Source organism: Heterodontus francisci, chromosome 7, assembly GCF_036365525.1.
Source record: "Heterodontus francisci isolate sHetFra1 chromosome 7, sHetFra1.hap1, whole genome shotgun sequence".
Classification (NCBI taxonomy): Eukaryota; Metazoa; Chordata; class Chondrichthyes; order Heterodontiformes; family Heterodontidae; genus Heterodontus; species Heterodontus francisci.
This window is the reverse complement of record NC_090377.1, coordinates 114,030,527-114,057,658: the sequence shown is the minus strand read 5'-3', so window position 1 is coordinate 114,057,658 and position 27,132 is coordinate 114,030,527. Positions and strand designations below refer to the sequence as shown.

General features: G+C 45.8%; 1 protein-coding gene across 1 annotated transcript in view; it reads right to left on the bottom strand.

Annotated features, from left to right (window-relative positions):
* Positions 1-27,132, bottom strand: part of als2b (alsin Rho guanine nucleotide exchange factor ALS2 b) — a 201,215-nt gene that overhangs the window by 90,848 nt on the left and 83,235 nt on the right. The window contains exons 15-22 of the mRNA XM_068036302.1: positions 24,772-24,900; positions 22,536-22,606; positions 20,349-20,415; positions 19,318-19,517; positions 18,309-18,374; positions 17,142-17,240; positions 15,280-15,444; positions 9,110-9,223 (exon numbers count right to left, since the gene is read on the bottom strand). Of these exons, the coding sequence (XP_067892403.1) occupies positions 9,110-9,223; positions 15,280-15,444; positions 17,142-17,240; positions 18,309-18,374; positions 19,318-19,517; positions 20,349-20,415; positions 22,536-22,606; positions 24,772-24,900 (911 nt within the window). The remainder of the gene's footprint in view (positions 1-9,109; positions 9,224-15,279; positions 15,445-17,141; positions 17,241-18,308; positions 18,375-19,317; positions 19,518-20,348; positions 20,416-22,535; positions 22,607-24,771; positions 24,901-27,132) is intronic.

Genomic DNA, 27,132 nt, shown 5'->3' with positions numbered 1-27,132 from the left:
CCTTTATAAATAGTGGGGTTACATTAGCTACCCTCCAATCTGTAGGAACTGTTCCAGAGTCGATAGAATCTTGGAAGATGACCACCAATGCATCCACTATTTCCAAGGTCACTTCCTTAAGTACTCTGGGATGCATACCATCAGGCCCTGGGGATTTATTGGCCTTCAATCCCATCAATTTCCCCAACACCATTTCTCTACTCATACTGATTTCCTTCAGTTCCTCTCTCTTACTAAGCCATGTGTTCCCCAACATTTCTGGTACGATATTTGTGCCCTCCTTTGTGAAGACGGAACCAAAGTATGCAATTAGTTGGTCAGCCATTTCTTTGTTCCCCATAATAAATTCCCCTGTTTCTGACTGTAAGGGACCTACATTTGTCTTCACCAATCTTTATCTCTACATACCTGTAGAAACCTTTACAGTTAGACACAGATAGAAGGGGCAGCAGGCACAGAATTAAAGGGACTGCTTTGTACAGCTTCTCCTACATTGCTCTGGTATTAACATACTAAATAAACCCAGTGACACTGAAACATCTCTTACATGCAAGAGCTGACATCAAAAACTGTGCTGACTTGTCAGTGTCTGGATGCATCTACATTATTCCAGGAACATCAAGAACATAGCCCATGTCACATCCTTACACTATAAGCATGAGATGATAAATCAGATCTCCTGAGAAGTTTAACAGTTCTTCACAGATTGTCAAACAACAACAACTTATATCTACATATAGTGCCTTTAATATGGAAAAACAGTTGCAGGTGCCTCACAGAAGCCTAGGGACACGGCGATAGTTGTAGTGCTGACGTAGCATCGCCTGACTCCACCCATGCCTCAGCTCAGCTGTGACTGAAACCCTCATCCATGCCTTGGTAACCTCTAGAATTCACTGTTCCGATACACTCTGGATCGGCCTCCTACATTCAACCCCCTGTAAACTTGAGATTATCTAAAACTCTGCTGCTTGTGCCCTAACTCTCACTATGTCCCATTAACCCATCATCTGCAGTGCTCACTGAGCCATATTGACTCCCGGTTAAACAATCCCTCGTTTTTAAAATTCTCATCCATATTTTCAAATCCCTCCATGGCCTCACTCCTCTCTATCTTTGTAATCTTCTCCAGTACTGCAACCCTCCGCAATATGTGCACTCCTCAATTTCTGGTCTTCTAAACATCCCTGATTTTAATTGCTCCACCATTGGTGCCTGTGCCTTCAGTTGTCTGGGCCCTAAGTTCTGAAATTCCCTCCTTCCACCTCTCTATCCTCCTTTAAGATACTCCTTAAAATCTACCTCTTTGATCATGCTTTTGGTCATTTGCCCTAATATCTTGTGTGGCTTAGTGTCAAATTTTGTTTGTTAAACTGATGCACAGTGGCAGCAGTGTGTACCATCTACAAGATGCACTGCAGCAAGGCTCCTTGGACAGCATATTCCAAACCAATGACCTCTACCACCTAGAAGGACAAGTGCAGCAGATGCATGGGAACACCACCACCTGCAAGTTCCCCTCCAAGCCACACACCATCCTGACTTGGAACTATATCGCTGATAAAGATAAAGTGACAGTGAATGGCATAGATGCATTTAAAGGGAGCTAGATAAACATATTAGGGAAGGGAATAGAAGGTTATGCTGATAGGATTAGAGGAAAGGGGATAGAAGGAGGCTCTTGTGCAGCAGAGACACTGGCATGGACCAGTTGGGCCAAATGGCCTGTTTCTGTGCTGTACATTGTGTAATTCTGTGTGTTATTATGGAAGTGGTATTGTTGATGTTTGTGATGGAGAGGATATGGGGTCAGATGTTTAGCTCAGAGTCAAATAGATGCTGAAGTCACAAATAATCAGTTGGAACTTGAAGTGGCCAGGGAGGGAATAAAACTTTGAAACTTGTGATAGGGATAGTTTGTCACAAGGGCCAAACCTGCAGGTGGAAATTGTGGCTCAAGAACTGGATGTCAGATGAGCTTCCTGACAACAGAGACAGTGGAGGGGTCAAGAGAGATGGTGAGATAAAGTTGGGCGATGCCAGCATTGATGTGGAACCTGACACCATGTTTTTGGATGATGTCACCAAGGGACAGTATGCAGTCGAGAAACAGGATGGGGCCAAGGTCAGATCCTTGCAGGAGTCTATAGTTAACTGTGCAGGCCTAAGAGCAGAACCAGTGGCTACAACTGGATAGCTAAGAGTGCAGCCAGGCGAGGACTGGCCCAGTCAGCTGGAGAATGGAGGAGAGGTGTTAGAGGAAGGTTGTGTGGTCAACCTAGTAAAGGTCTACAGATAGGTTGAGAAGGGTAAGGAAGGTAGTCCACCAAATTCACAGAGGATGTGGTGTGTGACTTTGATTAAGTCTTGTTCGGTACTGTGGCAGGGTTAGAAATCTGATTGGAGAGGTTCTCAAATATTGAGTTTCTAGAAAAGTGGGCACAGATTTGGGAAGCAACAGCGCATTCAAGGACGTGAGGAAAGGGAGGTTTGGAGATCAGCAAGGATAGAGGGATTAGGAGTAGGTGTTTTGAGGAGGGAGTTGGTGGTGGTTTTGAAAAAGAGGACAGCACCCAAGGAGAGGATCCATTTACAATCTCATCTAGTATGGGGGCCAGGAAGGGAAGATGAGTGGTCAGCAGTTTAATGGAAACGAGAGGATTAGGCTGGTGTCATGGAGGAGATGAGCTTGGAGAGGGCACGAGGGGGATAGGAGAGAAACTAGGGCAAGCTCCTGGTTCAAAGTTACGTTGGGGTAGAGGGGGATCTTGAAGAAATCAAGGGGGGGGCGAAAACATGGCAGGGACATAGTCTTAATCTTGATATCAATTGTACTTGTTGGAGGTGAGGAAGTAGGGGCAAAGGAAGTGGGGCTAAAGGTGATAGCTGGCAGTGGAGAAATGCCGGGGATTATCTTTGCTCTTGAATGTGATTCTGGAGTAATAAGCAGTTTTGGCAGAGGACAGCAGGGTCTGGGACACACAGAAGATGACTCCACATTTTCAACTGATGTTGCCAAGAGCCAACATGCAAAAGACAGGAAGAAAAGAAGAACTTTGTCAACCGTGGCACAGTGGTAGCACTGTGCTCGAAGCCAGGTGGTCTGTGCGCAAACTCACTCCACAGATTTAAGTCCATGATCCAGGCTGACATTCCAATGCAGTAGAGGAAGTGCTGCAGTTGGATGTGCCATCTTTTGGATGAGACATTCTCAGGTGGACTTGAAGAATCCTGTGGCAGCCCCCGGTGTGGTGACCAATATTTATCCCTTAACCAACATCACTAAAATACATCATCCGGTTATTTATCACATCACTTTCAAAGAATGATAGAGCACAGGTGGTGGTCATTCGGCCCACTCTTTGAACCAGTTCTTTGAAAGAGCTATCCAATTAGTCATACTTCCTTGCTCTTTCCCCATAGTCCTGCTACATTTTCCCCTTCAAGTATGCATCCAACTCCTTTCTGAAAGTTACTTCGTAAATCTGCTTCCACCATCCTTTCAGGCAGTGCATTCCAGAACACAACAATTCATTGCGTCAACAAAAATCTCATCTCCCCTCCGGCTCTTTGCCAATTACCTTAAATCTGTGTCCTCTGATGACCGATCCTCCTGCCATTGAGCACAGTTTCATGCTTTATCTTCTATCAAAACCATCCAGTGATTTTGAACACCTCTATTAAATCGCTCCTTAACCTTCTGTACTCTAAGCAGAACAACCCCAGTTTCTCTAGTCTCCATGTAATTGAAGTCCCTTATCCCCAGCACCATTCTAGTAAATCTCCTCTACATCTTTGCCAAGGCCTTGGCATTCTGACAGATATGGTTTACCTTTAACCAATCTGTGCTGGTTGGCATCTATTATCCATGTTTTTCCAAGTGACAATTAATGTTGTCCCAAAGTATTGTCTCAAATAATATATTTCATTTAAAAATATTTTCTCACCACCCGACTGGGCTGGAGTTGCCAGGTTTATTCCTCTCCCATTTTTGAACAGGGTGTTACATTTGCAGCCCTCCAATCCTCTGGCGCCACTCCCGTAAGCAAGGAGGATCGGAAGATTGTAGTCAGAGCCTCTGCTATTTCCACTGTTACTTCCTTACTTCCTACTGCAACCTAAGATGCATCCCAACTGGACCAGGATTTCTACTTGGAGCTGACAAGCTTTTAAGTATCTCCTCTACCTATCTTTTATCTATTGAATTTCTCTCTGTCCATCTTATTTCCTCTTGTGGATCTCCACTGTAACTTTCAATATTCTGCTTGATCCTCAACTAACATATACCATAGGACTCCTTTTTTCTGTTTCACTTTAATCTCTGTATCTTTAGACCACCAGCAAACTCTAGCTTTGGATGCCCTTCATGTCTCCCTCATGGAAACGTGTCTAGACTGTACCTGAGCCACCTCCTTGAAGGTTTCCCATTACTCATTTACTGTTTTACCTGCCAATCTTGGATTTCAACCCACCTGGTCCTCCTCCAGTTAAGTACCTCCACCTTGTATTTTTCTTTACTTAAACCTGATGACGTGATCATTGTTTCCCAAATATTTCAGCCGCGGCTCAGCTGGTAGCACTCTTGCCTCAGTCACAAGGTTGTGGGTTCAAGTCCCACTCTAGGATTTGAATATAAAAATCCAGGCTGACATTCCAATACAGTACTGAGGAGTGTTGCACTTTTGGAGGTGCCGTCTTTCGGATGAGACATTAAACTGAGGTCCTGTCTGTCCTCTCAGGTGGATGTAAAAGATCCCATGGAACTATTTCAAAGTGCAGGGGAGTTCTCCCTGGTGTCCTGGCCAATATTTATTCCTCAATCAACAGAAAAAAAAAAAGATCTGGTACACATTGCTGTTTGTGGGAGCTTGCTGTGTGCAAATTGGTTGCTGCGCTTGCTGCATTACAGTAGTGACTTCACTTCAAAAGTAATTAATTGGCTATAAAGCGCTTTGGGGTGTCTTGTGGTCGTGAAAGGCGTAATATAAATGCAAGTTTTTTTTTAATGCTCTCCTACTGAAATACCTCCAGAAATGGATCCAGCACTGCTTCCCTCCTCATTGGGCTGGAAACATACTGATTAACAAAGTTCTCCTGTACATATCTCAGGAATCCCTCCTCCTCCTTACCCTTTTACACTTATTTTTTTCCCAGCCTATGTTAGGATAATTGAAATTCCCCCATTATCACTACTCTATTGTTTTAGATCATTCTGAAATTCGCTTGCAGATATTCTCTTCCAACTCCTTCTCACTATTTTGGTGGTCTAAGTTATTCACCCAAGACTGTAACAACTCATATTCTGCTCCATAACGCTATACAAATACATTCTGTCTTTGAATCCTCAAGCATATCATTCCTTACCAAGACTAACAGTATCTCTGGTCAATAAATACTGCCACCTCTCCCCATCACCTTTTTTCTTCCTCCTGACTACATTGTAGCCAGGAATGTTAAGTTTCCATTCCTGGTTTGTTTGATTCAGGTATCCCATTATTGCAACAATACCATAACCTCATGTGGCAACTAGCACCTGCAGTTCACCAACCTTACTTACCTCACTCTCTGCACTTATGCACATGCAATCCAAACCCTCCTTAACCTGATTTGTACTTCTCCTTTGTCTGATCCCTTCTTTTTCTCAACTACTATTTATTTCTAATACTGCTTATCTCTCCCAATCCTCTATACACCTTGTTGCTCCTCTCTAACGATTCATCCTGCTTCCCCTCCCCCTGCTAAATTAGATTAAAACTCTCCCCCACAGCACGCGTTAATGTCCTTGCGAGGACATTGATTCCAGCCCTGTTGAGGCGCAAATTTCCCATCTTATACAGGTCCCTCTTGCACCATTTCTCCAGTCACCCATTAACCTGTTTTATCTTCTGATACTTACTAGCAGCTGGAACAGGGAGTAATCCAAATTACCACCTTTAAGGTCATTGAATCTTACACCACAGAAGGCCATTCAGCCCATCGTGTCTGTAGCAGCTCATTGAACGAGCTGTTCAATTTAGTCCCAGACCCCAGTTTTCAACCCCATAACCCTGCAAATTAGTCCTCTTCAAGTCATGTCTAATTGCCTTTTAGAAGTTACCATGGAATCTGATTCCACCACACTTTCAGGTAGTGCATTCCAAATTACACCAGCCGCCCAAGTTCAGAAACCCTGAGCTGAAGCTCAAGTGGCTGGAGGCACTTCCTGCACAAAAGGCTGTCCAGAACACACAAAGCGTCCTGGATTTCCTACATGGCACAGGATGTGCAGGCAACAGGTCTCAGCTGTTGAAATTAACTCTCTATTCACTTAAAGTTCTCTTGACTTAGGGTGCTCCCTCACTCTGATTTGCTGTTGCCCCTCGGTTTAAATTACTTAGCATCTGCTTCCCCCCACTGCACCCAATACCTACACTCACCACTTTCCTATTTTAAAGCCTTCACTCTGTCCACAATTCACTGCTTTAAGCCGTTTACACTCTGTGCTCTTGCAGATAAACCCCCTCAATATATTATCTTTCAGACACTCAACAGTTTTCACTGGCCAATCAAGCCCCAGCCATACAATACTCAATATCTAGTCAGTGACTGAGTTACAATTAGATTATTATGATTAGAGATACAGCACTGAAACAGGCCCTTCGGCCCACCGAGTCTGTGCCGAACATCAACCACCCATTTATACTAATCCTACACTAATTCCATATTCCTACCAAACATCCCCACCTGTCCCTATATTTCCCTACCACCTACCTATACAAGTGACAATTTATAATGGTCAATTTACCTATCAACCTGCAAGTCTTTTGGCTTGTGGGAGGAAACTGGAGCACCCAGAGAAAACCCACGCAGACACAGGGAGAACTTGCAAACTCCACACAGGCAGTACCCGGAATCGAACCCGGGTCTCTGGAGCTGTGAGGCTGCGGTGCTAACCACTGCGCCGCAATGTTTGACATTGAACAGCCAACTGACTTTAAAAGAACTAAGTTCAATTTCAGTTTGATAAAAACACACTACTTACCTGTAAATTCCCACTCTCACCAAATTCTCATTTTAAAAGCCTTTACTCTAGTTGCAATTCACTCCTTTCTGTGTGTGCAAGCTTGCTGTGCATCAATTGGCTACTGCGTTCCTACATTACAACAGGGACTACATTTCACAAGTACTTAATTGGCTGTAAAGCATTTTGAAACACCCAAAGGGCGTGAAAGGCATCACAGAAATGCAAGTTTTTCTTCCTTTTCTCTGGGGAGATTCTAGCTGTGGCAGTGTTGGGCAGGAGGAGAAGCCATTGTAAGAGACCAATCGGTTACTTTGAGACAGATAGGAATGGAACCATGAGAGGCAGATGCTGCCGAGGGGAGGTTACTGGGGAGAGATGCCACGGAGGGAGATTACGGGGGTAGAGGTAAGGAAGCAGGACCAGCTCAGGCGCAATAGATCAGATTTGTTAAATCATGTATCCTGGAACATATTACAGAACTAGACAGAGCTTGCCTCCAGAACCCAGCAGGACCCTAATCCAGCTGAAGATTCAAAAGCAGATACACCCTACAACATCCGTTGTTCAAGACGAGGCTGCTTTCCATGTGTTTGTTGACAGCTTTCAACAACATACACAGACACAAAAGACCATTCTTTTCTGTGGGAGACATGTGGCTAAAATAAGCTGTGAATTCCCCTCACCAAACATAAAATATTATCTTCTCCTGAAGGTGTTGACCCTCACTGGGGTACAGGATAATGAAGATTGGGTAGACGAGAGGCTGCATGCCAGCACCAAGACAAGTCTAGGAGTCGGATGCTCGAGGGTCGCGCTGTTAAGCTAAGGGAGAAGCTGAGGCAGCAGAGACGCAGATGTGCTCCTCCTTGCTTCAACAACTTTACTTGGTAGGGGTCAGAGGCAACTATCCACTCAAGAGTGGGTCACAATGCCATCCTGGTCTCATGTATGTCTTGGGACATCGATTAACAAGGCCCCTGTGGGAGAAGCCTCATCCAATGTCAAAACTAGTGACATTAAAATCACGCATCAGCAGGAAACACAATGACCTGCTCCCTTGCTGCTGACCGGGTCTGACATTCTGAAGCTCGAATCATTCCGGTGTCAGGGAAAAGTCACAATTAACCCCAAATGGTTATTGTGGCACACAGAGCAAAGTGAACCAAAGGATGGGTCACTGGCCGATGAACGTTATATCAAATCAACCATCAATAGAGTGATATTTTTAGGGAGGGAGGGAATTACAGGTGCTTGTTATTTAGTGCAGAGAGTAATAGACTTGTTTAATGACCAGCGAGAATGGACGGGGTGATGTTGAGACAGTATATGCCATTCCTTGATGCATTATCAGCCAGGATGTAACCATCATTCCTCGGCATGAGACCTCACTGAGCTCGAGGCCAAGAGCAAAACACAAGCGTTATACAACCAGTCACGAAGGCTCTCCAGGTGGACCAGCTTGTTCGGTCAGCGAGGAGCTGGGCGAGATAGAAGGTGAAGATCCCAGATTCGATCCCTGGTCTGCAGCGAATCAGCTGATCTCAAACAGATGCCATTTGGAGAACTACAAGTTAGCCCATTGCCCTCATGTGGAGGGGGGGGAAACTGACCAAGGTTTCTGATCCTAACTTGACAGGTCTGGCTGTGATGCTCCCAATGGTTGAATAACCAAGTCACACCCACTGTCAAGGCTCATTACAAGAAGAATGGCCACTCTGGCAAAATGGTGGCCAGGGGCTGCACTTTTACCTGTTGTGGGGTTAGAGGGGGTGGGGCACAGGGTACGGATATGGATTGAAAATGGTTCGGAACAAATCTGCAGTGGCTATGTGAAGATCTGGCTACAGATTTAGTCACACCAGGAACCACATCACAAATGGTGTGAAGTGTCTCAATCCCTGTAGTTGATATCGAACGCTCAGTTCTCCTGCAGCGAGTTACAGTCCCAATTGCTGTTTATGCTCAATCTTGTATGGGCCACTCTCGAGCAAGGTTTTTCTAGTTTTCAGCTGGGTTAGGCTGTTGGACAGGGGTTCCATGCAGGGGTGAGGAGTTCCATGCATGGGGTAAAGGAGAAGGGTAAAAATGGATTGTGGCTGGGCTCACCCTGTGCCTCGTGCTGGCTGGTCACGGAGGTGCACTGATGATGGTGCCTGAGACGTCCACGGCCAGGACCATCCCACTCTCCTGGCGGGGTGTGGACGTTTGATGGTGGGTGTCCTGCAAGGGGACAAGAACAGTCAGAAAAGTGGGGAGGAAATAAAATACGAAGAGCGGATTGTGCTTCCACCCCCCACCCCCCCAATGCGGTTGTCTCGCTCCTGTCCTGACTCTCGCTGGGGTACAGTCCCAGAGGCACAATCTGCCCGGCCTCCCACAACCCCTCAGTACTTTGCCCAAGTGACTGTTCTTACATGCGAGACCCTGGAAATTGGGTGTAGGTAAGCTATTCCACTATGAAGAGTGTCGTGGACAAGACTGATCACATCAACACTCAATGCAGTAGGACCCACAGCAATCAGGGACATGAGACTCCGGCCAACATTCTCCTCCCCAACCCAGGCCAACCACTAGACTATAACTGCTGATGCAGCACAGACCAGAGATCAAAAAATGCCTTTCAGGCCAACACAGCCTAACATTTACAGCAAACTGGTGGCTTTCATTACTGGACACTGGAACATTCCTGCCACTCTCTAAGCACCAGTAGCTTTTCCCCAAAATGGTCAACTCTGTTGCCAACACTGAAAGAATCCACATGGAAGCAAATGCCAGAAGTATGTAAAGGGCAGAGTGTGGATGCCGATGGAGCTGGTGGGAATGCAACAGAGCCAAGCTGGTCACAGGGAACTTGACTGGAGAGCGTGATGAGCAGCAGAGCAAAGGGAAACATACCCATGAACACAGTGACACAGAATATGAGGTTAGAAGGTGAAGAAAGTGATAAAGCGAGAGGGAGGCCAACTGCAGAGTCAACTGCAGGAGTTATTGGAGGGGCTGAGGGAAACTTTAAAAAGGGTTACTGAAGATTTGAAATGCAAAAGGATGAATGTAAACTTTCCAGAACGCTGCAGATCTGTCCTGTTGGGAATGATGGGACTGTCTGGAGTGGAAAGCAAGTGGTCAGTCAATCACGATGTCCAATTTGCTGCAGATTTCAATGGATAACTTTTAGGGTGGGGGTGAAACAGAATTATGGATGAGTTTGAATGCTCGTCTCTTGGAGGTTTTGCCTCCAGTTTTTTGACCTGTCCGAGCATCTGGAGTGGGAGCTGCAGTGGGACAATGGTTTGTTAAAGGAATGGGTTCAATAGACCCAATTCATAGTTTGTTCTGCGTCCCAGTCCCTTGCTCCTGATTACATCTAGAGATTAGATATTTCCAGATGGACTGCACGTGTTTTTCATGCAGTGAACATCTGCACAATCCCTAAAGCTCTCCAAAGTTGGTCAAACTGATAAAAGTTTCCAAGCTGTATGAAAACGAAGTAAATCCCCCACTGGCCCAAAGGCCATCACATTCCCTTTACCAAAAATTCAGGACAGAGTAAATAAACAGTGCAGATACTCAGTCTCTGATCACAAACGCCTCACAGATAACCGAGTCTCTAAGCCTTTGCTCAGATGTTTCACTCTCACCTCAGAGTCAGAAGGTCGAGGATTCAATCACACTTCAAAGACTTGACCACACATTTATATCCGATGCTTCAGTGCAGTACTGAGTGAGTGCTGCACTGTCAGAGGTACTGTTTTTCGGCTGGAACGTTAAACAGAGGTCTTGCCTGCCCTCTCAGCTGGGGGTAAAAAAAAAAATGCACGGCACTATGTAAAGAACAGCAGGGGAGTTCTCTGCAGTGTGCTGGGCAACATTTACCCTTCAACCACCACTAAAACAGATTATCTGGTCATTATCTCCTGGCTCTTTGCAAGACCTTGTTGTGTACAAATTAGCAACTGCATTTCTTACATTACAACAGTGACAACTCTTCAAAAGTATTTAATTGTTTTCAAAGTGCTATGGGACATCCTGCCCTGAGCTTGTGAAACACTGTCTGGAACACAGCTGCTAAGTACTGCCTGACAGGCTGGCGGAAACAGATTCAATAGTAGCTTTCAAAACGTTATTGAATAAATACTTGGAGAAAATACTGCAGGAACATAGGGAAAGAACGTGGGTGTGGGACTAACTGGATTGTACTTTGAAAGAGCTGACACAGACTTGTTAGGCCAAATGGCCTCCCTGTGTGCTGTGTTATTGTATGATTTCATGAAAGGTGCAATATAAATGCAAGTTCTTTCTTTCAATCTCCAGGTGTTTTGCTAATTTTTGGAGATAATTGCACACTGGTAGAGCTGTGCTTCCATCAGGTGTTGAATTTAGTCTCCAGCCTCTCCAAACTAGCTTTTACTGACAGAATTGCAACTCAAGTCCTTTCCATTTGCACCCTCCTCAAATAATTATAATGAATTTTTGTGGCTATATATCAAAAGTACTCCATTGGCTGTAAAGCGCTTTGGAGCATTCTGATGTCACGAAAGGCACTATAATAACTAAACTGCTAATAAAACAAGGAAATAATAATGAATTAATAAAATGTCCAATATTAGTGGAATGCAGTCAAATAAAATCCCCCCCCGCCCTTGTAAAATATAAATGTACATTTAGTATGCTGTTAAGATAACGTACTTACAGTGCAGTTAATGGAATGTTACCAGTCACGCAGCCGACTGCAGGAACTGTGTCATATGGTGTAAATCCTTTCCTAGTGTGTCACTGCCAACGTGTGGTCCATTTGACCCATCTTAATTCATCCATCCAGAAACAGCCTGCAATCTCTCCATTACTGTATCAATTGTCTAAATGATAGCACAGTTTGGGTCTCCATGGCTCTAAGAGTCCATTCCATGACCCATCACTTCATGTGCAGAAAAACTCTGATATTAGTCCTAAGTTTACCATTAATTGCTTTAAGTCCATGACCCCTTGTCCACTCAGCTTAGTTTACAGTAACATAGCGAATGTACTTTTTCCATACTAGTCACAATGGTGTATACCTTGAAGAACTTGCAGACGTTTTTTGTCACTAGGATTCAGGTGATCTGCTCAGCTACCACTGTCACATTAACACCTTCCCCAGCAATCCGAAACTCTCCCAAGGCTCCCCTGAACTGGCATCGTTGCCTAGTTTCTCCCTTATCAAGACCTCTAAGCTCATCTTGTTCATGGGAACCTCTTCCTGCTTGCTTGGCTCCAATCAAAGTAAACTGCTGACTGCCCAACTTCCTTTCCTGATTCCCATTGTAAATGGTTCCCTTTATTCAGGTACTTCTCTCCCCCGCACCCCCAACCCCTTCAAAAAAAAAAGCCACCCTAGACTTTGCTATTCTTGTATGTTACTGTCCCATCTCCAAACTCCTTTCCCTCTAAGTTCTCCCAAATCTGGGCCCACCTTTCCTGCAACTCCATTGGTGAATCCCTCATATCAGCTTACCGTCAATGCCACACCACTAATCAAAGTCACAAACTATCCCTCCTCATCCTTCTTAACCTGTCTGCAGTGTTTGATAAGGTAGACCACACCATCCTACTTCAATGTCTCTTCTCCACTGCCCAGCTGGTTGGAACCACTCTTGCCTATTTCATTCTTACCTGTCCAGTTGGTAGCCAGAGAATCCCCTGTAATGGCATCTCTTCCCGCTCCTGCACTGTAACTTCTGGAGTCTCCCAAGGATAAATCCTTGGTCCTTTCCCTCCATATGGTGCCTTCTGGTGACATTATCTCTAGACATGGTGCCAGATTTCACATATGCACTGAAGACACTTATATCGACCTCTTCACCTCACTTGGCTCCCCCACTGCCACTGGACAGTCAGATTGCTGGTCCAACATCCCGTGTTGGACGAGCAGGTATTTTCTCCAATTAACTACTGACAAGGCCAAGTCATGTCTTTAGATCGCACCACAGACTCCATTCCTTAGCCACTGACTCAAATTCCCCTCAATGGCCACTAGCTGAGGCGAAATCAGACTGTTCGCAACCTCAGTGCCCTATGTGACCTGGCGCTAAGCATTGGACCCCATATCTTCTCCATCAAGACTGCCTACATTATTCTTTGTAATATCACCCATCTCTGCAGCTACTAAAACCAATTAGCTGCTGAAATCCTCATCCTTTGCTTTTGTCACCACCAGACTTAACTAATGCAATGTTCTCCTAGCCAGATTCCCACCCTCCATAAACTTCAGCTCATCCAAAACTCTGATGCTGGTATCTTAACTTGGTCCAAGTCCCATTTACCCATCACCTTGCTGACTCCTGGTTCCCCAACACCTTAAATTTTAAATTCTCATCCTCATGTTCTAATCCCATTGGTGGCCATGCCTTCAGCAGTCGAGGCCATAAACTCTGGAATGCTCTTACTAAAACCTTCCACCTGTCTCTGCTCCATTAAGATCTACCCTAAAATCCACCTCTTTGAGTTTATGTCACCCTTCCAAATATCTCCGGCTTAGTGACCACTTTTTGTCTGACTTGCGCCTTGTAAATGGTGGACAGGCTTTGGGGAGTCAGGGGATGAGTTACTCGCCACAGAATTCCCAGCCTCTGACCTGCTCTTGTAGCCACAGTATTTGCATGGCTGATCGAGTTAAGTTGCGAGTCAATGGTAACCCCCAGGATGTTGATGGTGGGGGATTCAGCATTGGTAATGCCATTGAATGTAAAGGGGAAATGGTTAGATTCTCCCTTGTTGGAGATGGTCATTGCCTAACACTTGTGTGCTGCAAATATTACTTGCCACTTCTCAGCCCAAGCCTGAATTTTGCCCAGGTCTTGCTGCACATGGGCGTAGATTGCTTCAGTTCTCAGGAATTGCAAATAGTATTGAACACTGCGCAATCGTCAACGGACATCACCATTTCTGACTTTATGGAACAGCTGAAGATGGTTGGGTCTCGGACACTCCTCTGAGGAACTCCTGCAGCAATGTCCTGGGCTTGAGATGATTGGCATCCAACAACCACAACCATCTTCCTTTGTACTAGGTATGACTCCAACCAGTGGAGCATTTTCCCCCGTTCCCATTGACTTCAATTTTGCTCAGGCTCTTTGATGCCATACTCAGTCAAATACTGCCTTGATATCAAGGGCAGTCACTCTCACCTCGGCATGGAATTCAACTCTTTCGTCCATGTTTGGACCAAAGCTGTAATGACATCTGGAACTGAGTGACCCTGGCAGAACCCAAACTTAGCATTGGTGAGTAGGTTGTTGCGGTGTAAATGTCACTTGATCGCACTGTTGATGACACCTTCCGTCATTTTACAGATGATTAAAAGTAGAATGATGGGGCGGTTGTTGGCCTGGTTGGATTTGTCCTGCTTTTTGTGGCCATACCTGGGCCTTTCCACACTGTTGGGTAGATGCCTGTGTCGTAGTTGCATTGGAACAGCTTGGCTAAGGGTGCGGTTAGTTCTGGAGCACAAGTCTTCAGTACTACAGCCGGGATGTTGTCAGAGTCCATAGCCTTTGTTGTATCCAGTCCCTTCAACCATTTCCCAATACATGTGGAGTGAATCAAATAGGCTGAAAACTGGCATCTATTTTGGAGGAACTTCAGGAGGAGGCCGAGATGGTTACCCACTCGACACTTCTGGCTGAAGATGGTTGAAAATGCTTCAGCCTTGCCTTTTGCACTGACGTACTGGGCTCCCCCATCATCGAGGATGGGGATGTTTTTGGAGCCTCCTCCTCTAATTACTTCTTCAATTGTCCACCACCATTCACGACTGGATGTGGCCGGACTGTAGAGATTTGATCTGATCCATTGGTTCTGGGATCACTTAACTCTGTCGATAGTATGCTGCTTCTGCTGTTTAGCATGCATTAATGATTAATAAGACAGGTGACTAGGCAATGCGACCTAAAACATACAGATCTGTTACTAGGGAGTTTGATTCTTCCCATATAGTTCCATGTCATTACATGGCCCCCGTTTTCATTTATATCTGCTGCCTTTGGGTAGGTGACCAAATGTAGCTCAGACTTTTTAGCATGGCTGCCAGTGGATCTCTGAAATGTCAAGGGGCTGTGAGTCCTTTAGCACCCAACAATACCTCACAAAAGAGGACATGTTACAGCTTAGAACTCCAATTGCAAATTAAACAGAGCATGACAAATAAAACAGAAACATGGGAGCCCTGAAATGCTGTTTATCACATGCTGTGTCGTTTGAATCCTATGAAGGGATTTACATTGCAAATAACATTTCATTACCTTGTGATATCATCAAACACGCCGTAGCCCAATTTTTTGTCCTGCGCCCACTGCCCAATGAACATGCTGGGACAGGACGATGTCAGTTTGCCACTGCGGAGCAAACCATGCCCATGGCGCATGTTGTCTTGGAAACAGCCCTCGTACACCTCTCCCGTGGCATATCTGTGGTGGAGGGGAGGCAGAAAGGAAGGAAGTCAGTCAGTCTCATCTAATCACAACCACTCGGGTAAAACAACATGTGGCCAGATATCAGAAGATTACCCACGCCAGGATTTTTCAGGCCTCTTCTATTCTTCATCAGGGATAAATGTTTATTGCAGTAACACCATTACTGAGTTATTGAACACCAAGTTATTGGCCTGCAGCCTGAGGTTTCTAAAGTTTATAACTAATTATGTTCTTCCTACTTTTGGACATCCAGTAACAGGATCAGCACTCCAGGTCAGCTATAGTAAGGAGCTTCCTCCACTCCAACTCAGAGGAACTCAGGAGCAGGATTCGGCTCTTCAGCCCCTCCAGCTTGTTCTGCCATTCAATTCGTTCGTGGCTGATCTGTACCTCAACTCTATTTACCAACCTTTGCCCCTTGTTCTCAGATATCTAATAAAACTACCGATTTCAGTCTTGACAATTTCAATTAACCCAGCATCCACAGCCTTTACAGTTCCAACTTCCTGCTACTCTTGATGTGGAAAATTGCTTTCTGATTTTGCAACTCAATTGCCAAGTTCTAATTTTAAGATTAAGTCCCTCTGTTCTGGGTTCCCCTACCAGAGGAAATACTTTCTCGATATCTACTGCATTGGATTCCTTTACCATTTTAAAACACCTTGATTAGATCACCTCTCAACCTTCTAAACCCAGGAGATTACAAACCCAGTTCATGTAACATGCCTTAACGCTAGCTTTAGAAGGGTAGCCCAGACAGCAGCAGGGTGAATGGATGTTCAGTCTCTCATGCAGCCTCCACTTCTCAACCCACTCTGACTGAGCTGGCAATCACATGGTTTGTGTTTGCTAGTAACTGGATCATCTAAAGTCATCACACATAGCACCCATACAGCCAGCAGAGTTCTACTTCACTTGGCAAGGATGGGTTGGAGTCCAGGCCTCACAGATGAAGGGACTGTACAGCCACTCTATACAAACACAGCATCACCCAAGGTCACAATGCTCCCTGAATCTGCACATTGTGCAATCAACAGTGGCCCATGCTATGTGGCTGACTCTTGATGCCCTCAGGGATGGACAATAAATGCTGCAATGCTGTTATGGTCCATCTCCCAGCAAGAAAAACGTTGGCAGTATAACCCTGATTCCAGAACGGATTGAAGCTGATCTTCAACTGTTTGCTAGGGACTATAAAAGAAATCTGTTTTGGTTCTCAGTCCAGTTCCCAAGAGATGTGTACCTGCACTTGTGACAGCTTCGGTCCAAACCCTCCTTTGTCCAGTTATCCCTAGACTGCAAATGATCAATGAACCAATTTCCTGCGGATTTTGAAAGTTGCTGAGATCAGTAGCGGTGTTACAGCTGAACCCATTCACCAAGTATGGCTAGGGGTGCAGGGCTCAGATGCTGCTGTATAACCAGTCACCACTGAAGTCACCAAAGCATTACTGGAACAGAGCAGGCTGGGGGTCCAAATCCAACCAACACTCCACAGACACACAACAAACTGACCATCAGGTCACAGGATGACCCTACCATAAAACCAAACAATGGATACAATCAGGATGCCAAAACCTCAGTAAACCAACGAGATCAATTCAGGACTCCAAGCCACCTTCCCTAAACCAGCAAGCATATTAAATCACATCCCAAAGCCAACCAATAGCTGAAGTGAGACCTCAACATACTTGTAGATTCCATGGCCGTGCATCTTGCCTTCTTTCCAGTGGCCCTGATAGTGATCATTCTTTTTCAGAGCTTTGCTGGGTATGATGTACTCTCCATACCTGAGAAGACAAATTAAAAACTTTCGCCACACACACACACACAATGAGGAAAGATTGGATAGGCTAGGGAGGTGGCTGAGGGGTGACTTAATAGAGGTGTACAAAATTATGAGGGGCCTAGATAGAGTAGACAGAAAGGACTTGTTTCCCCTAGTGGAGAGGTCAATTACCAGGGGACACAGATTTAAGGTGATTGGTAGAAGGATTAGAGGGGACATGAGGAAAAACGTTTTCACCCAGAGGGTGGTGGGTGTCTGGAATTCACTGCCAGGAATGGTGGCGGAGGCAGAAACCCTCAATTCTTTGAAAAGGGACCTGGACATGCACCTGAAGTGCTGTAAATTGCTGGAAAGTGGGATTAGGTTGGGCGGCTAGTTTTTTCGGCCAGTGCCGAACACTACAGGCTGAATGGCCTCCTTCTGTGTCATAATTTTTCTACGGTTTTATGGTTCACAACGACCAATGAAGAACTTTTGCAGCGCAGTCACGTTTGCAATGTAGGAAACGCGGCAGCCTATCTGCTCACAGCAAGGTCCGACAAACAGCAATGAGATGAATGACCAGATTACCTGTTCTGGTGATGTTAGTCGAGGGATTAAATGTTGGTCAGAACACTGAGCAGACTCCCCCGTTCTTCTTTAAAATAGTGTCATGGAATCTTTTACATTGATCCGAGGGGGTAGATGCCAGCTCAGTTTAAGGTTTCATCCAAAAAGCAGCTCCTCCTACAGCGCAGCACTCCCTGTATACTGCACTGATTATGGGCTCAAGTCCCTGGAGTGTAAAGCCACCGAGAGAAGGCTGATACCCTTATGGCCATTTGTCACGGGTGAACCAAGACAGAGCGTTGACAGAGTATTGGACCACAGAGGGCTGAGCCTGCTCTCAACCAACATCCATGTGGGTGCACACATGGACACTTCCCAGCAGGAGGCACCAGGTAGTCAGCAGGAATAGCTGCATCATTTTCACCTCCTTCCCGAACCCAGAACCCTGATGTTGTCCCAGGCAAGATCAACTAACTCAGCGCCACTCAGATCAGGGAATTTTATTTACACTGACACTTACCCATCCTCAAATCCATTTTTGAACTGGCCAGTGTACGTTCTCCCATCAGGCCACCGCAGCACACCCCTGGGATTGAGAGAACAGTCAGAAGATACTGAGAATCAAGTTGAAAACAGAAGTGTCTCAATTTTCACAGCAGCAGAGGGGATATTTCCTTTCTTTTTTCCAGAAATCTGCCATCCTCCACCCATCCCAACTCCCCGACACAGCTACATTCCACCCTGGAACAGTTTGGATCTTTCCACATTTCTCCCCAGGTCCCTGCACCCTCCCTCCAACCCCTCACTCTTCCCCGATCCCACTTTTACCATTGACACTCCCCCACTCCACTCCTGCCATTCATTCTCCACTGCAACCCAGTCACTCCCTGCCCCTGCCACTCTTCGATGCATGGCCTCACACTCCACAAAATCACTGCAAACCATTTCCCAAAGTGGAATCAAGCTCATTAAGCCCATACACTCAGCTGCTGCGCCCAGAAACATCCCCCTCTCATGTTTTCGAGTTAGCCTCTGCTCGACTTCAAAAAGTTTGTTAGCTTGTTAGATCCTGCTCCCGCACCACTGGGACATTCATAAGTGAAGTAACTCCATCCCCACCACCCCTTCCCCTGAAGGTGCTGAATCATGCTAGGCATCAAGTCCACTGGTGCTTCGACCCTCCAGCTCCTTGTCCAAGTATTCATTCTTCACAGTGAGCCTGAAGTGTTGGTAGGATGTGGGAGGTATCACAAAAACAATTTCCTCAGACTTTCTGGCAGGGTTTGCTGAACAATTGGTTAGGAGCAGAGCCCTGGTCAACTGTTCTCATCTATCATCACCCCCAACTCATGGATGCATGGAGTCTAGACATGTGAGATTTCAGTATTGTTACAGCAGGAGTAACTGTGTGAATAGGGATGATTGTACCCGAGACTTGGTTAGTTTCTGCATATTGAACACATACAGTTCCACGACACCGACCCTCACTGACCCGGCGCGTGATCCCGACCCGTGATCCTGATACTTACTTGCCGTGTGGTTTTCCAGCCAGCCAGCGACCTTCATAAGTTGCCTCCTTCAGCCGTGGGTCCTTGTAGAAGGTGTAAGTGGCTGTGCGCGAGATGGGGGGTTCTGCACGCATGGAGCTCCCCAGTCCAGGGGCCAAGAAATTCTGAGCACCACTCAACGCATGATCTACAGCCTGGTTAATTGCTCTCAGCCACTTTGTCTGAAATGGGATGACAGTGAAACACTATACATTTCACAGCGCACCAGTTCAGCAGGCAACCCTCCCCACCATCCCTGTAGAAAACCACCACTTATTTATAATATGGGGCATGTGATTTAGATATAATAAAAAAGGCATTCTATGGACTAACTGTGGGAAAGCACTAAGAGAGATTATCTCTTTATACGGACTCCCTGGAAGAAGGGATTATTTCAATGATGTTTCACTGGGATAGCAGCACCGATAAATAACAAGAGATGCTTGTGTGTTTTATTGTTTTCAGGGTATGATTGTCGATGACAAGGCCGCATTTATCACTCATCCCTCGTTACCATTTGTGGGTGGCGGTGAGTATGCTCCTTGAAATGCTGCAGTCCACGTGGTGATAATGGTGTTCCCACAATGGGGAGCAAACAGTGGTCTGAACAGCAGACTTGACAGAACAACAGTCTGTGACACTGGATTAGAAAGTCATTCTTTCACCAACACACTCTGGCTTTAAATCCAATTCACAATGAGGAGCTGAAAACTTCCTCTATTTCTAACTGAGATTGCGTGCTTCATTTTCAAATATATAGCATGCTCACCCTCCTCTCCTACCTAGCCTTTATATTTGTAACTCAGAGCTGACACATGATTCATCCTCTGCTGGTTGGTAACCCAAGTGGACATTAAAGTGACCATCAGTGCAGTCTTATGACCGGCGGTCTACTCACTCAAATAACCATTGGCAGAAACAGCTGCTGCCCAAAAACACCATGCTCCTTAACACAACTTCTGCATCTCTTGCTACACCAATTAGCTCCAACGAATGAGAGTCGCTAACTTTACCTTCTCCTGAGGTGATGCTGCAGTAAGGATGAACTGTTCTTCAGCTGTGGTTATTTTCAGGGCATTCCTACAGGAAAAAGATAATAGATATGAGAGTGCACAAAACAGACGTGCAGAGGGAGGGGTGGAGAGGGAGGGGGAAGGTTGGAGAGGGAGGGGGAAGGTTGGAGAGGGAGGGGGAAGGTTGGAGAGGGAGGGGGAAGGTTGGAGAGGGAGGGGGAAGGTTGGAGAGGGAGGGGGAAGGTTGGAGAGGGAGGGGGAAGGTTGGAGAGGGAGGGGGAAGGTTGGAGAGGGAGGGGGAAGGTTGGAGAGGGAGGGGGAAGGTTGGAGAGGGAGGGGGAAGGTTGGAGAGGGAGGGGGAAGGTTGGAGAGGGAGGGGTGGAGAGGGAGGGGGAAGGTTGGAGAGGGAGGGGTGGAGAGGGAGGGGGAAGGTTGGAGAGGGAGGGGTGGAGAGGGAGGGGGAAGGTTGGAGAGGGAGGGGTGGAGAGGGAGGGGGAAGGTTGGAGGGGGAAGGTTGGAGAGGGAGGGGTGGAGAGGGAGGGTTGGAGAGGGAGGGTTGGAGAGGGAGGGTTGGAGAGGGAGGGTTGGAGAGGGAGGGTTGGAGAGGGAGGGTTGGAGAGGGAGGGTTGGAGAGGGAGGGTTGGAGAGGGAGGGTTGGAGAGGGAGGGTTGGAGAGGGAGGGGTGGAGAGGGAGGGGTGGAGAGGGAGGGGTGGAGAGGGAGGGGTGGAGAGGGAGGGGTGGAGAGGGAGGGGTGGAGAGGGAGGGGTGGAGAGGGAGGGGTGGAGAGGGAGGGGTGGAGAGGGAGGGGTGGAGAGGGAGGGGTGGAGAGGGAGGGGTGGAGAGGGAGGGGTGGAGAGGGAGGGGTGGAGAGGGAGGGGTGGAGAGGGAGGGGTGGAGAGGGAGGGGTGGAGAGGGAGGGGTGGAGAGGGAGGGGTGGAGAGGGAGGGGTGGAGAGGGAGGGGTGGAGAGGGAGGGGTGGAGAGGGAGGGGTGGAGAGGGAGGGGTGGAGAGGGAGGGGTGGAGAGGGAGGGGGAAGGTTGGAGAGGGAAGGTTGGAGAGGGAAGGTTGGAGAGGGAAGGTTGGAGAGGGAAGGTTGGAGAGGGAAGGTTGGAGAGGGAAGGTTGGAGAGGGAAGGTTGGAGAGGGAAGGTTGGAGAGGGAAGGTTGGAGAGGGAAGGTTGGAGAGGGAAGGTTGGAGAGGGAAGGTTGGAGAGGGAAGGTTGGAGAGGGAAGGTTGGAGAGGGAAGGTTGGAGAGGGAAGGTTGGAGAGGGAAGGTTGGAGAGGGAAGGTTGGAGAGGGAAGGTTGGAGAGGGAAGGTTGGAGAGGGAAGGTTGGAGAGGGAAGGTTGGAGAGGGAAGGTTGGAGAGGGAAGGTTGGAGAGGGAAGGTTGGAGAGGGAAGGTTGGAGAGGGAAGGTTGGAGAGGGAAGGTTGGAGAGGGAAGGTTGGAGAGGGAAGGTTGGAGAGGGAAGGTTGGAGAGGGAAGGTTGGAGAGGGAAGGAAACAAACATAGCACCCACGAGAGCGTGTGGTAGAGTGACTACGAGGGAGCAAGTGCAAGCCAGAGACAAAGACAGAGATACAGATGCAGAGAGCAAAGCAACACTCTCACACAACCAACATCAGTTGTTCCAAGAGCAGTCACCTGTACCCATTTTCTCTTAGACAACCCAGCGCTGTACCACTGGATAGCAAGACTGTGTGTGTGGCTGCAGTGCACTAAAGAACTCTTTTCCTCCTCCATACTGCACACACACTTATCTCACACTCCTCATTTTCCTAGTTTTGTTGGAAGTGCAGAGGGTCGATTGACCTCCTCTTATGTACTCCCCAGGAGTGGCCATGCAGCAGTACTGATGGGGGCCTAATGTGAATACCTGACCATTGTGATCAATGAAAATAATTTCAGCAAAAAGTCCAGGATTCAATTCCCACGTTTCTAAAAAGTTTGCACTCAAATAGTTTGTTTTCAAATATTTCAGTCCTTTCAACCCCCACCAATTTTGGAGCAGGTTTAAGGGTCCCCTGACTACCAACTGGAAACTGGCTGGAATGGAGAGTGAGAGAAATGTCTGCAATAAATGGCATTAAATATAAAGAGAGCACTCCTGCCAGAGAAGATCATTGTTATAATCGTGTACCTTTCATAAGAATTCACAAGAGGTGAACGATCACTTCCGATACTCACGGATTGCTGGTTTCTTCAAAGTGTGGCTCTACCCAAAGTGTCATGAGAGGAAATATATGGTGTGTCGAAAACTGAGGAAAGGTTGGAGGGGTAGTGGGAAGAAATGGAAACAAGAGAAATTAATTTGTACACAAAGGAAACTTCAATTCTTAGCATAGTCAATGCCCACTAGTCTGTGGCAAACTAGCGAGAATGGCGAATAACAGGGCCCAACCAGAACAAGAGAATAAAACACTAAGGTACACAGGTGTGAGGCAACAGAGCAATAGTTTCACATTTGGTAAGCTTTGTGGGAATCTTTGCTCAGATACTGTATCCAGCTGGTATTGATACCAATTCCTCATTAATCCTGCATTAATGTCAAAAGATGGAATACAATATCGCCCCTAAGAAATTGATCCCTCAGTGTTGGCAGCAAGATCCCTGGAATAGGCAGCCCTGCAGGTCACTATTTTTTCTTAACTGATTTTTCTACAGAAAGGAATTTTAGATGGGTTTTAAATTTGGAAAAATTTGTCACAGGTTTAAAATCCTATGGGCAGCCACCAAGCCAAAGTGTACTCAGTTATTCAATGAACCAGATGTTGAAAATTTGATTGAAGCCAGACGGACCAGTTTGCGGAAAGGCACTATTCACAGATGGCTTCAAACTGAAACAGTAAGGATTGATGGACTCAAGCCAGACTTGATGTCCTTTTTTTAAAAAAAAAAATCATTCATGGGATGTGGGCGTCACCATCAAGGCCAGCATTTATTGTCCATACTAGTTGCAGTCAAGAAGGTGATGGTGAACTGTTAGGTAGGGAGTTCCAGGATTTTGACCAATTCAGACAATAGCACCTTGGGATCCACAACCTCTGATTTTACTGATAGGCCTACTGATTAATTGGCAAATCCCTGGATAGGGAAAGAGTCGGGGAGACAGCCTTCTCACTTCCTGTGGGAGAGGGCAAAGCATGTCAGACTACACGGGTAGGGAGTGACTTTTACTTAAGAGGAAAGAAAACTCATTCATCTTAATTGGTACGCTTCCTTGCTGTCAGTAAAATAAAGCGATCCCAAATTTATAGCTGACCTCATCTCACTAAAGCGATTTCAACCTGAAAAATTGGAGAAACGCACGAGGATATGTATCAGAGACTGGAACACAGAACAGGGTATGGCCATTCAGCCCCTCAAGCCTGTTCTGCTATTCAGTTCGATCACGGTTGAGCTGCATCTCAGCTCCATATACCAACCATTGCTCCAAATCCCTTATACCTTTACCAACAAAAATCTGTCAAATTAATTCTTGAAAATTTAAATTGATCCAGCATCCACAGTCTTTAGGGGCGCAAGTTCCAGATTTCTACTACCCTTTGTGTGAAAAAGGGAATACAAGCCAAGTTTATGCAACTTGTCCTTTGAGCTCGGTATCATTCCAGTGAATCTGCACTGCACCCCCTCCGAGGCTTAATATATTCTTCCTGAAGTACAATGCCCAAAACTGAATGCTGTACTTCAGATGGGGTCTAACTAAAGTCCTGGACAACTGAAGCATATTTGCCACACTCTATTTCACTCCCTTCGAGATCAAGGTCAACATTCCATTTACACAAAAGCAAAAATACTGCGAATGTTGGAAATCAAACAAAAACAGAAAATGCTGGAAACACTCAGCAGGTCAGGCAGCATCTGTGGAGAGAAAAGCAGTTAATTTTTCAGGCTGATGACCTTTCATCAGTTTAGCTTTTAGTGATTATTGTACCTGGATACCTAAATCTCTTGGCTCCTCCTCAGCTCCCAGTCTCATCATTTAGAAAATATTCTCATTTGTCTTTCTTGGATCCCAAGTGGATCAGCACACACTTCAGGTATCCGGTTCAGATCCTGTGACATGCTACTGAATGATTAGGTATTGGCAGTAAACGTAAAGATGCTGGGACCCAAAATAATATCCATCCGAGGCTGATTGAAACACTACAAATGCTGCAGCTCAGTAGAGTCACACTTTAAATAGAGTCAGGAAATAACTATACCACTTTAAAAAAAAGCCCAGCTGCCACAAACATAAAAGGTCTCATTGCTTAGAGTCAAAAACAACAAAAAACTCCATCAGCTGAATTCCATATTCAAATTGACTGACTTGCCCCCATTCCCACAGATCAATGACCATTTTGCCCCATTTGCCTGGGTAAATGACTGACCTGCCTCCTTTCCCCCCCCCCCCCCCCCCACTCCCCCAAGATGGACTCACCTGAGCGTGAACTAGTGCATCATTGAAGAGGATAAACCAGTTAATGGAGAATCTGCCAGCATGTTGCAGCGTCAGTCCCCGATTACTGCTCTCACAGATGAGACGACGTTCTGGCTTCCTCAGGGAGTCCTTAGCAGGAAGGGAACAGATTGATGTTATTGCAATGAGGGTTCGCAGCAGCAACAAGCTCAGCACACCTGGAACCAAAGAGAGGCCAACAGCATCTCTCATCAACATAGTACAATGAAATGGGAATGCACAGAACCAGATCAGTGGGGATAAATCCACGATCAAGCCATTCCAATGTCATCTGGTGTTTCTGTCGCTCTGTTCTGAGGAACTACCACACTGGGCTAAGGGTCCACAGGTGATGGCAGCCCTTGGTACTTCACCCAAGGGGCCATTCTGCACCCTCAAATCTAAACAATAGGACATTCACTACCAAGGGCACCATCGTCTGATCATAACTCCCATTTGAAAACCACACATGCAGAGACTTCCCAGCAAGGTCACTGGATAGTGTTACGACCGAAGAGGGAAGAGTGCACTGTTAATTTAGTCCCACTTCTCCACAGGTCACAACAAACATTTTAAATTTGCCCACTTATCGATACGGTTAATCATATATTCTATTTTTCCCCAGAATAGAACACACTAATCAGATTTCATTACTGAACAAAATTATCAGTTTATTATAAAACAAGTCTTAATGAGTCATGAAGTGAAATAAACACACAAATTAAAAATTTTAAAGTCCCAACATTAAATTTTGAAGTCTCCTTTTATTTTTGTAACCTTAGCATCTCACACTCACTCATTATATATACATACAGACATACACACATACTAGTCAACCGAAAAAAATAAAAAGGGATTTTTGGATCAGAGCTCTGTTACAGACAAAAAAACACCCAGGCATATCACTTGCCCACCCTGAAGAAAACAGATGAGACATGCTGCATCAAAACTGGCACATAGTCCAACTGCCGAGCACATGCAGGCAGGCCGCCGAGATCCCCCAGAGCAGTTTTCTTCAGACGGCATTGAGAATTATTTTTTTGAGCAGGCTTTCTTCAAATACAGGAAACAAGATGAATTGGCACAATGACTTCTGAGTCTTTTAGGGAATTGCTGGAAAGCAAGCTGTGTTGTAGTCTTCTGTTCTTCCTTGGAATTCTCTCCTTCTGCAGCAGACTTCACTTTATCTCACTCCAGAAGTAAAACCACACTGACCCACAACTAGAAAGCCTGTCAGTTTTCTGCCCTCCAGATGTGCTCTACTGCTGCTGGGCTTGTCCAAAGGAACGTTTGCAACTTCTCTACCCATTATCAGGGTTTCTGCCTATCTCCAAACTGAGTCGTGTGACAACCAGCAACACTTGCCAAATTAGTTCTTTCAGTGCCCTCTTGATTAAAAAATATTTATTCAGTTTAACTATAAATTCTTTTAAAAATATTTTTCATTAAAAAACAAACAATCACTTTCATGACAACAGTGATTAACAGGGATCTACCCCTGCTACTTTCAGTGAGTGGAACAGGCAGACGTGTGACAGTTGCAGTTTAATAAGGAGACATGTGAGGTAATTTTGAGATGATAATCAAGGAATGGAAACAGGCACCCAACAGAATGATACTGAAGAGTGAGTGAACACAGACACCTGGAAGTCTGTATACAAAATTCTTAACGTGTGTGTGCAGGAAGATAACCCTATAAAAAGGCCAAGAGAATTTCAGATTTCATAAATAGGGGAATGGATTACACAAGTAAAGAGGTGCCAAATTTTCACAAGGCCATGTACAATATTGACTACCCGATTATAGAAAGGATATTAAAACAGAGCACATACTGTGTATGGACTTTAGGTAAACCTTGAATCAAGATACCACATGGGAGATTACTACAGAAGATTCAAGGATATCGACTTCGAATGCAGGGTAGCAAACTGCATTAAAAATTGGTTAGACATAAAAAAACCTAGGAGTTAATGGCAGTTTCTTAGTGGTTGGAAGTGGGCAGTGGTGTTGCACAGGATTCAGTTCTCTGTTCACAATAGAGTAGGTAAACATGATTGAAACTATTCGCTTACAGAGGGTAAACACTGACACTTAACAGTTGTAGATATTATGTATTTCTCTGATGCAGCATGGAATATTTTGCCATAGGGAGTGATTGAGGCAGAGAGACTATTGCACCTTTTAAAGGGAAACTGGATAAATATTTGAAGGGGAAGGAGATGCAGGGGAGAGCATGGGGCAGAGAGATCAGTTTTGACCTATGGGCTGAATGACCTTCTTCTGAGCTATTAACCTTCCTGATAAATCAATGGCAGTAATGGCAACTGTAGCTCCTCAAAGTCC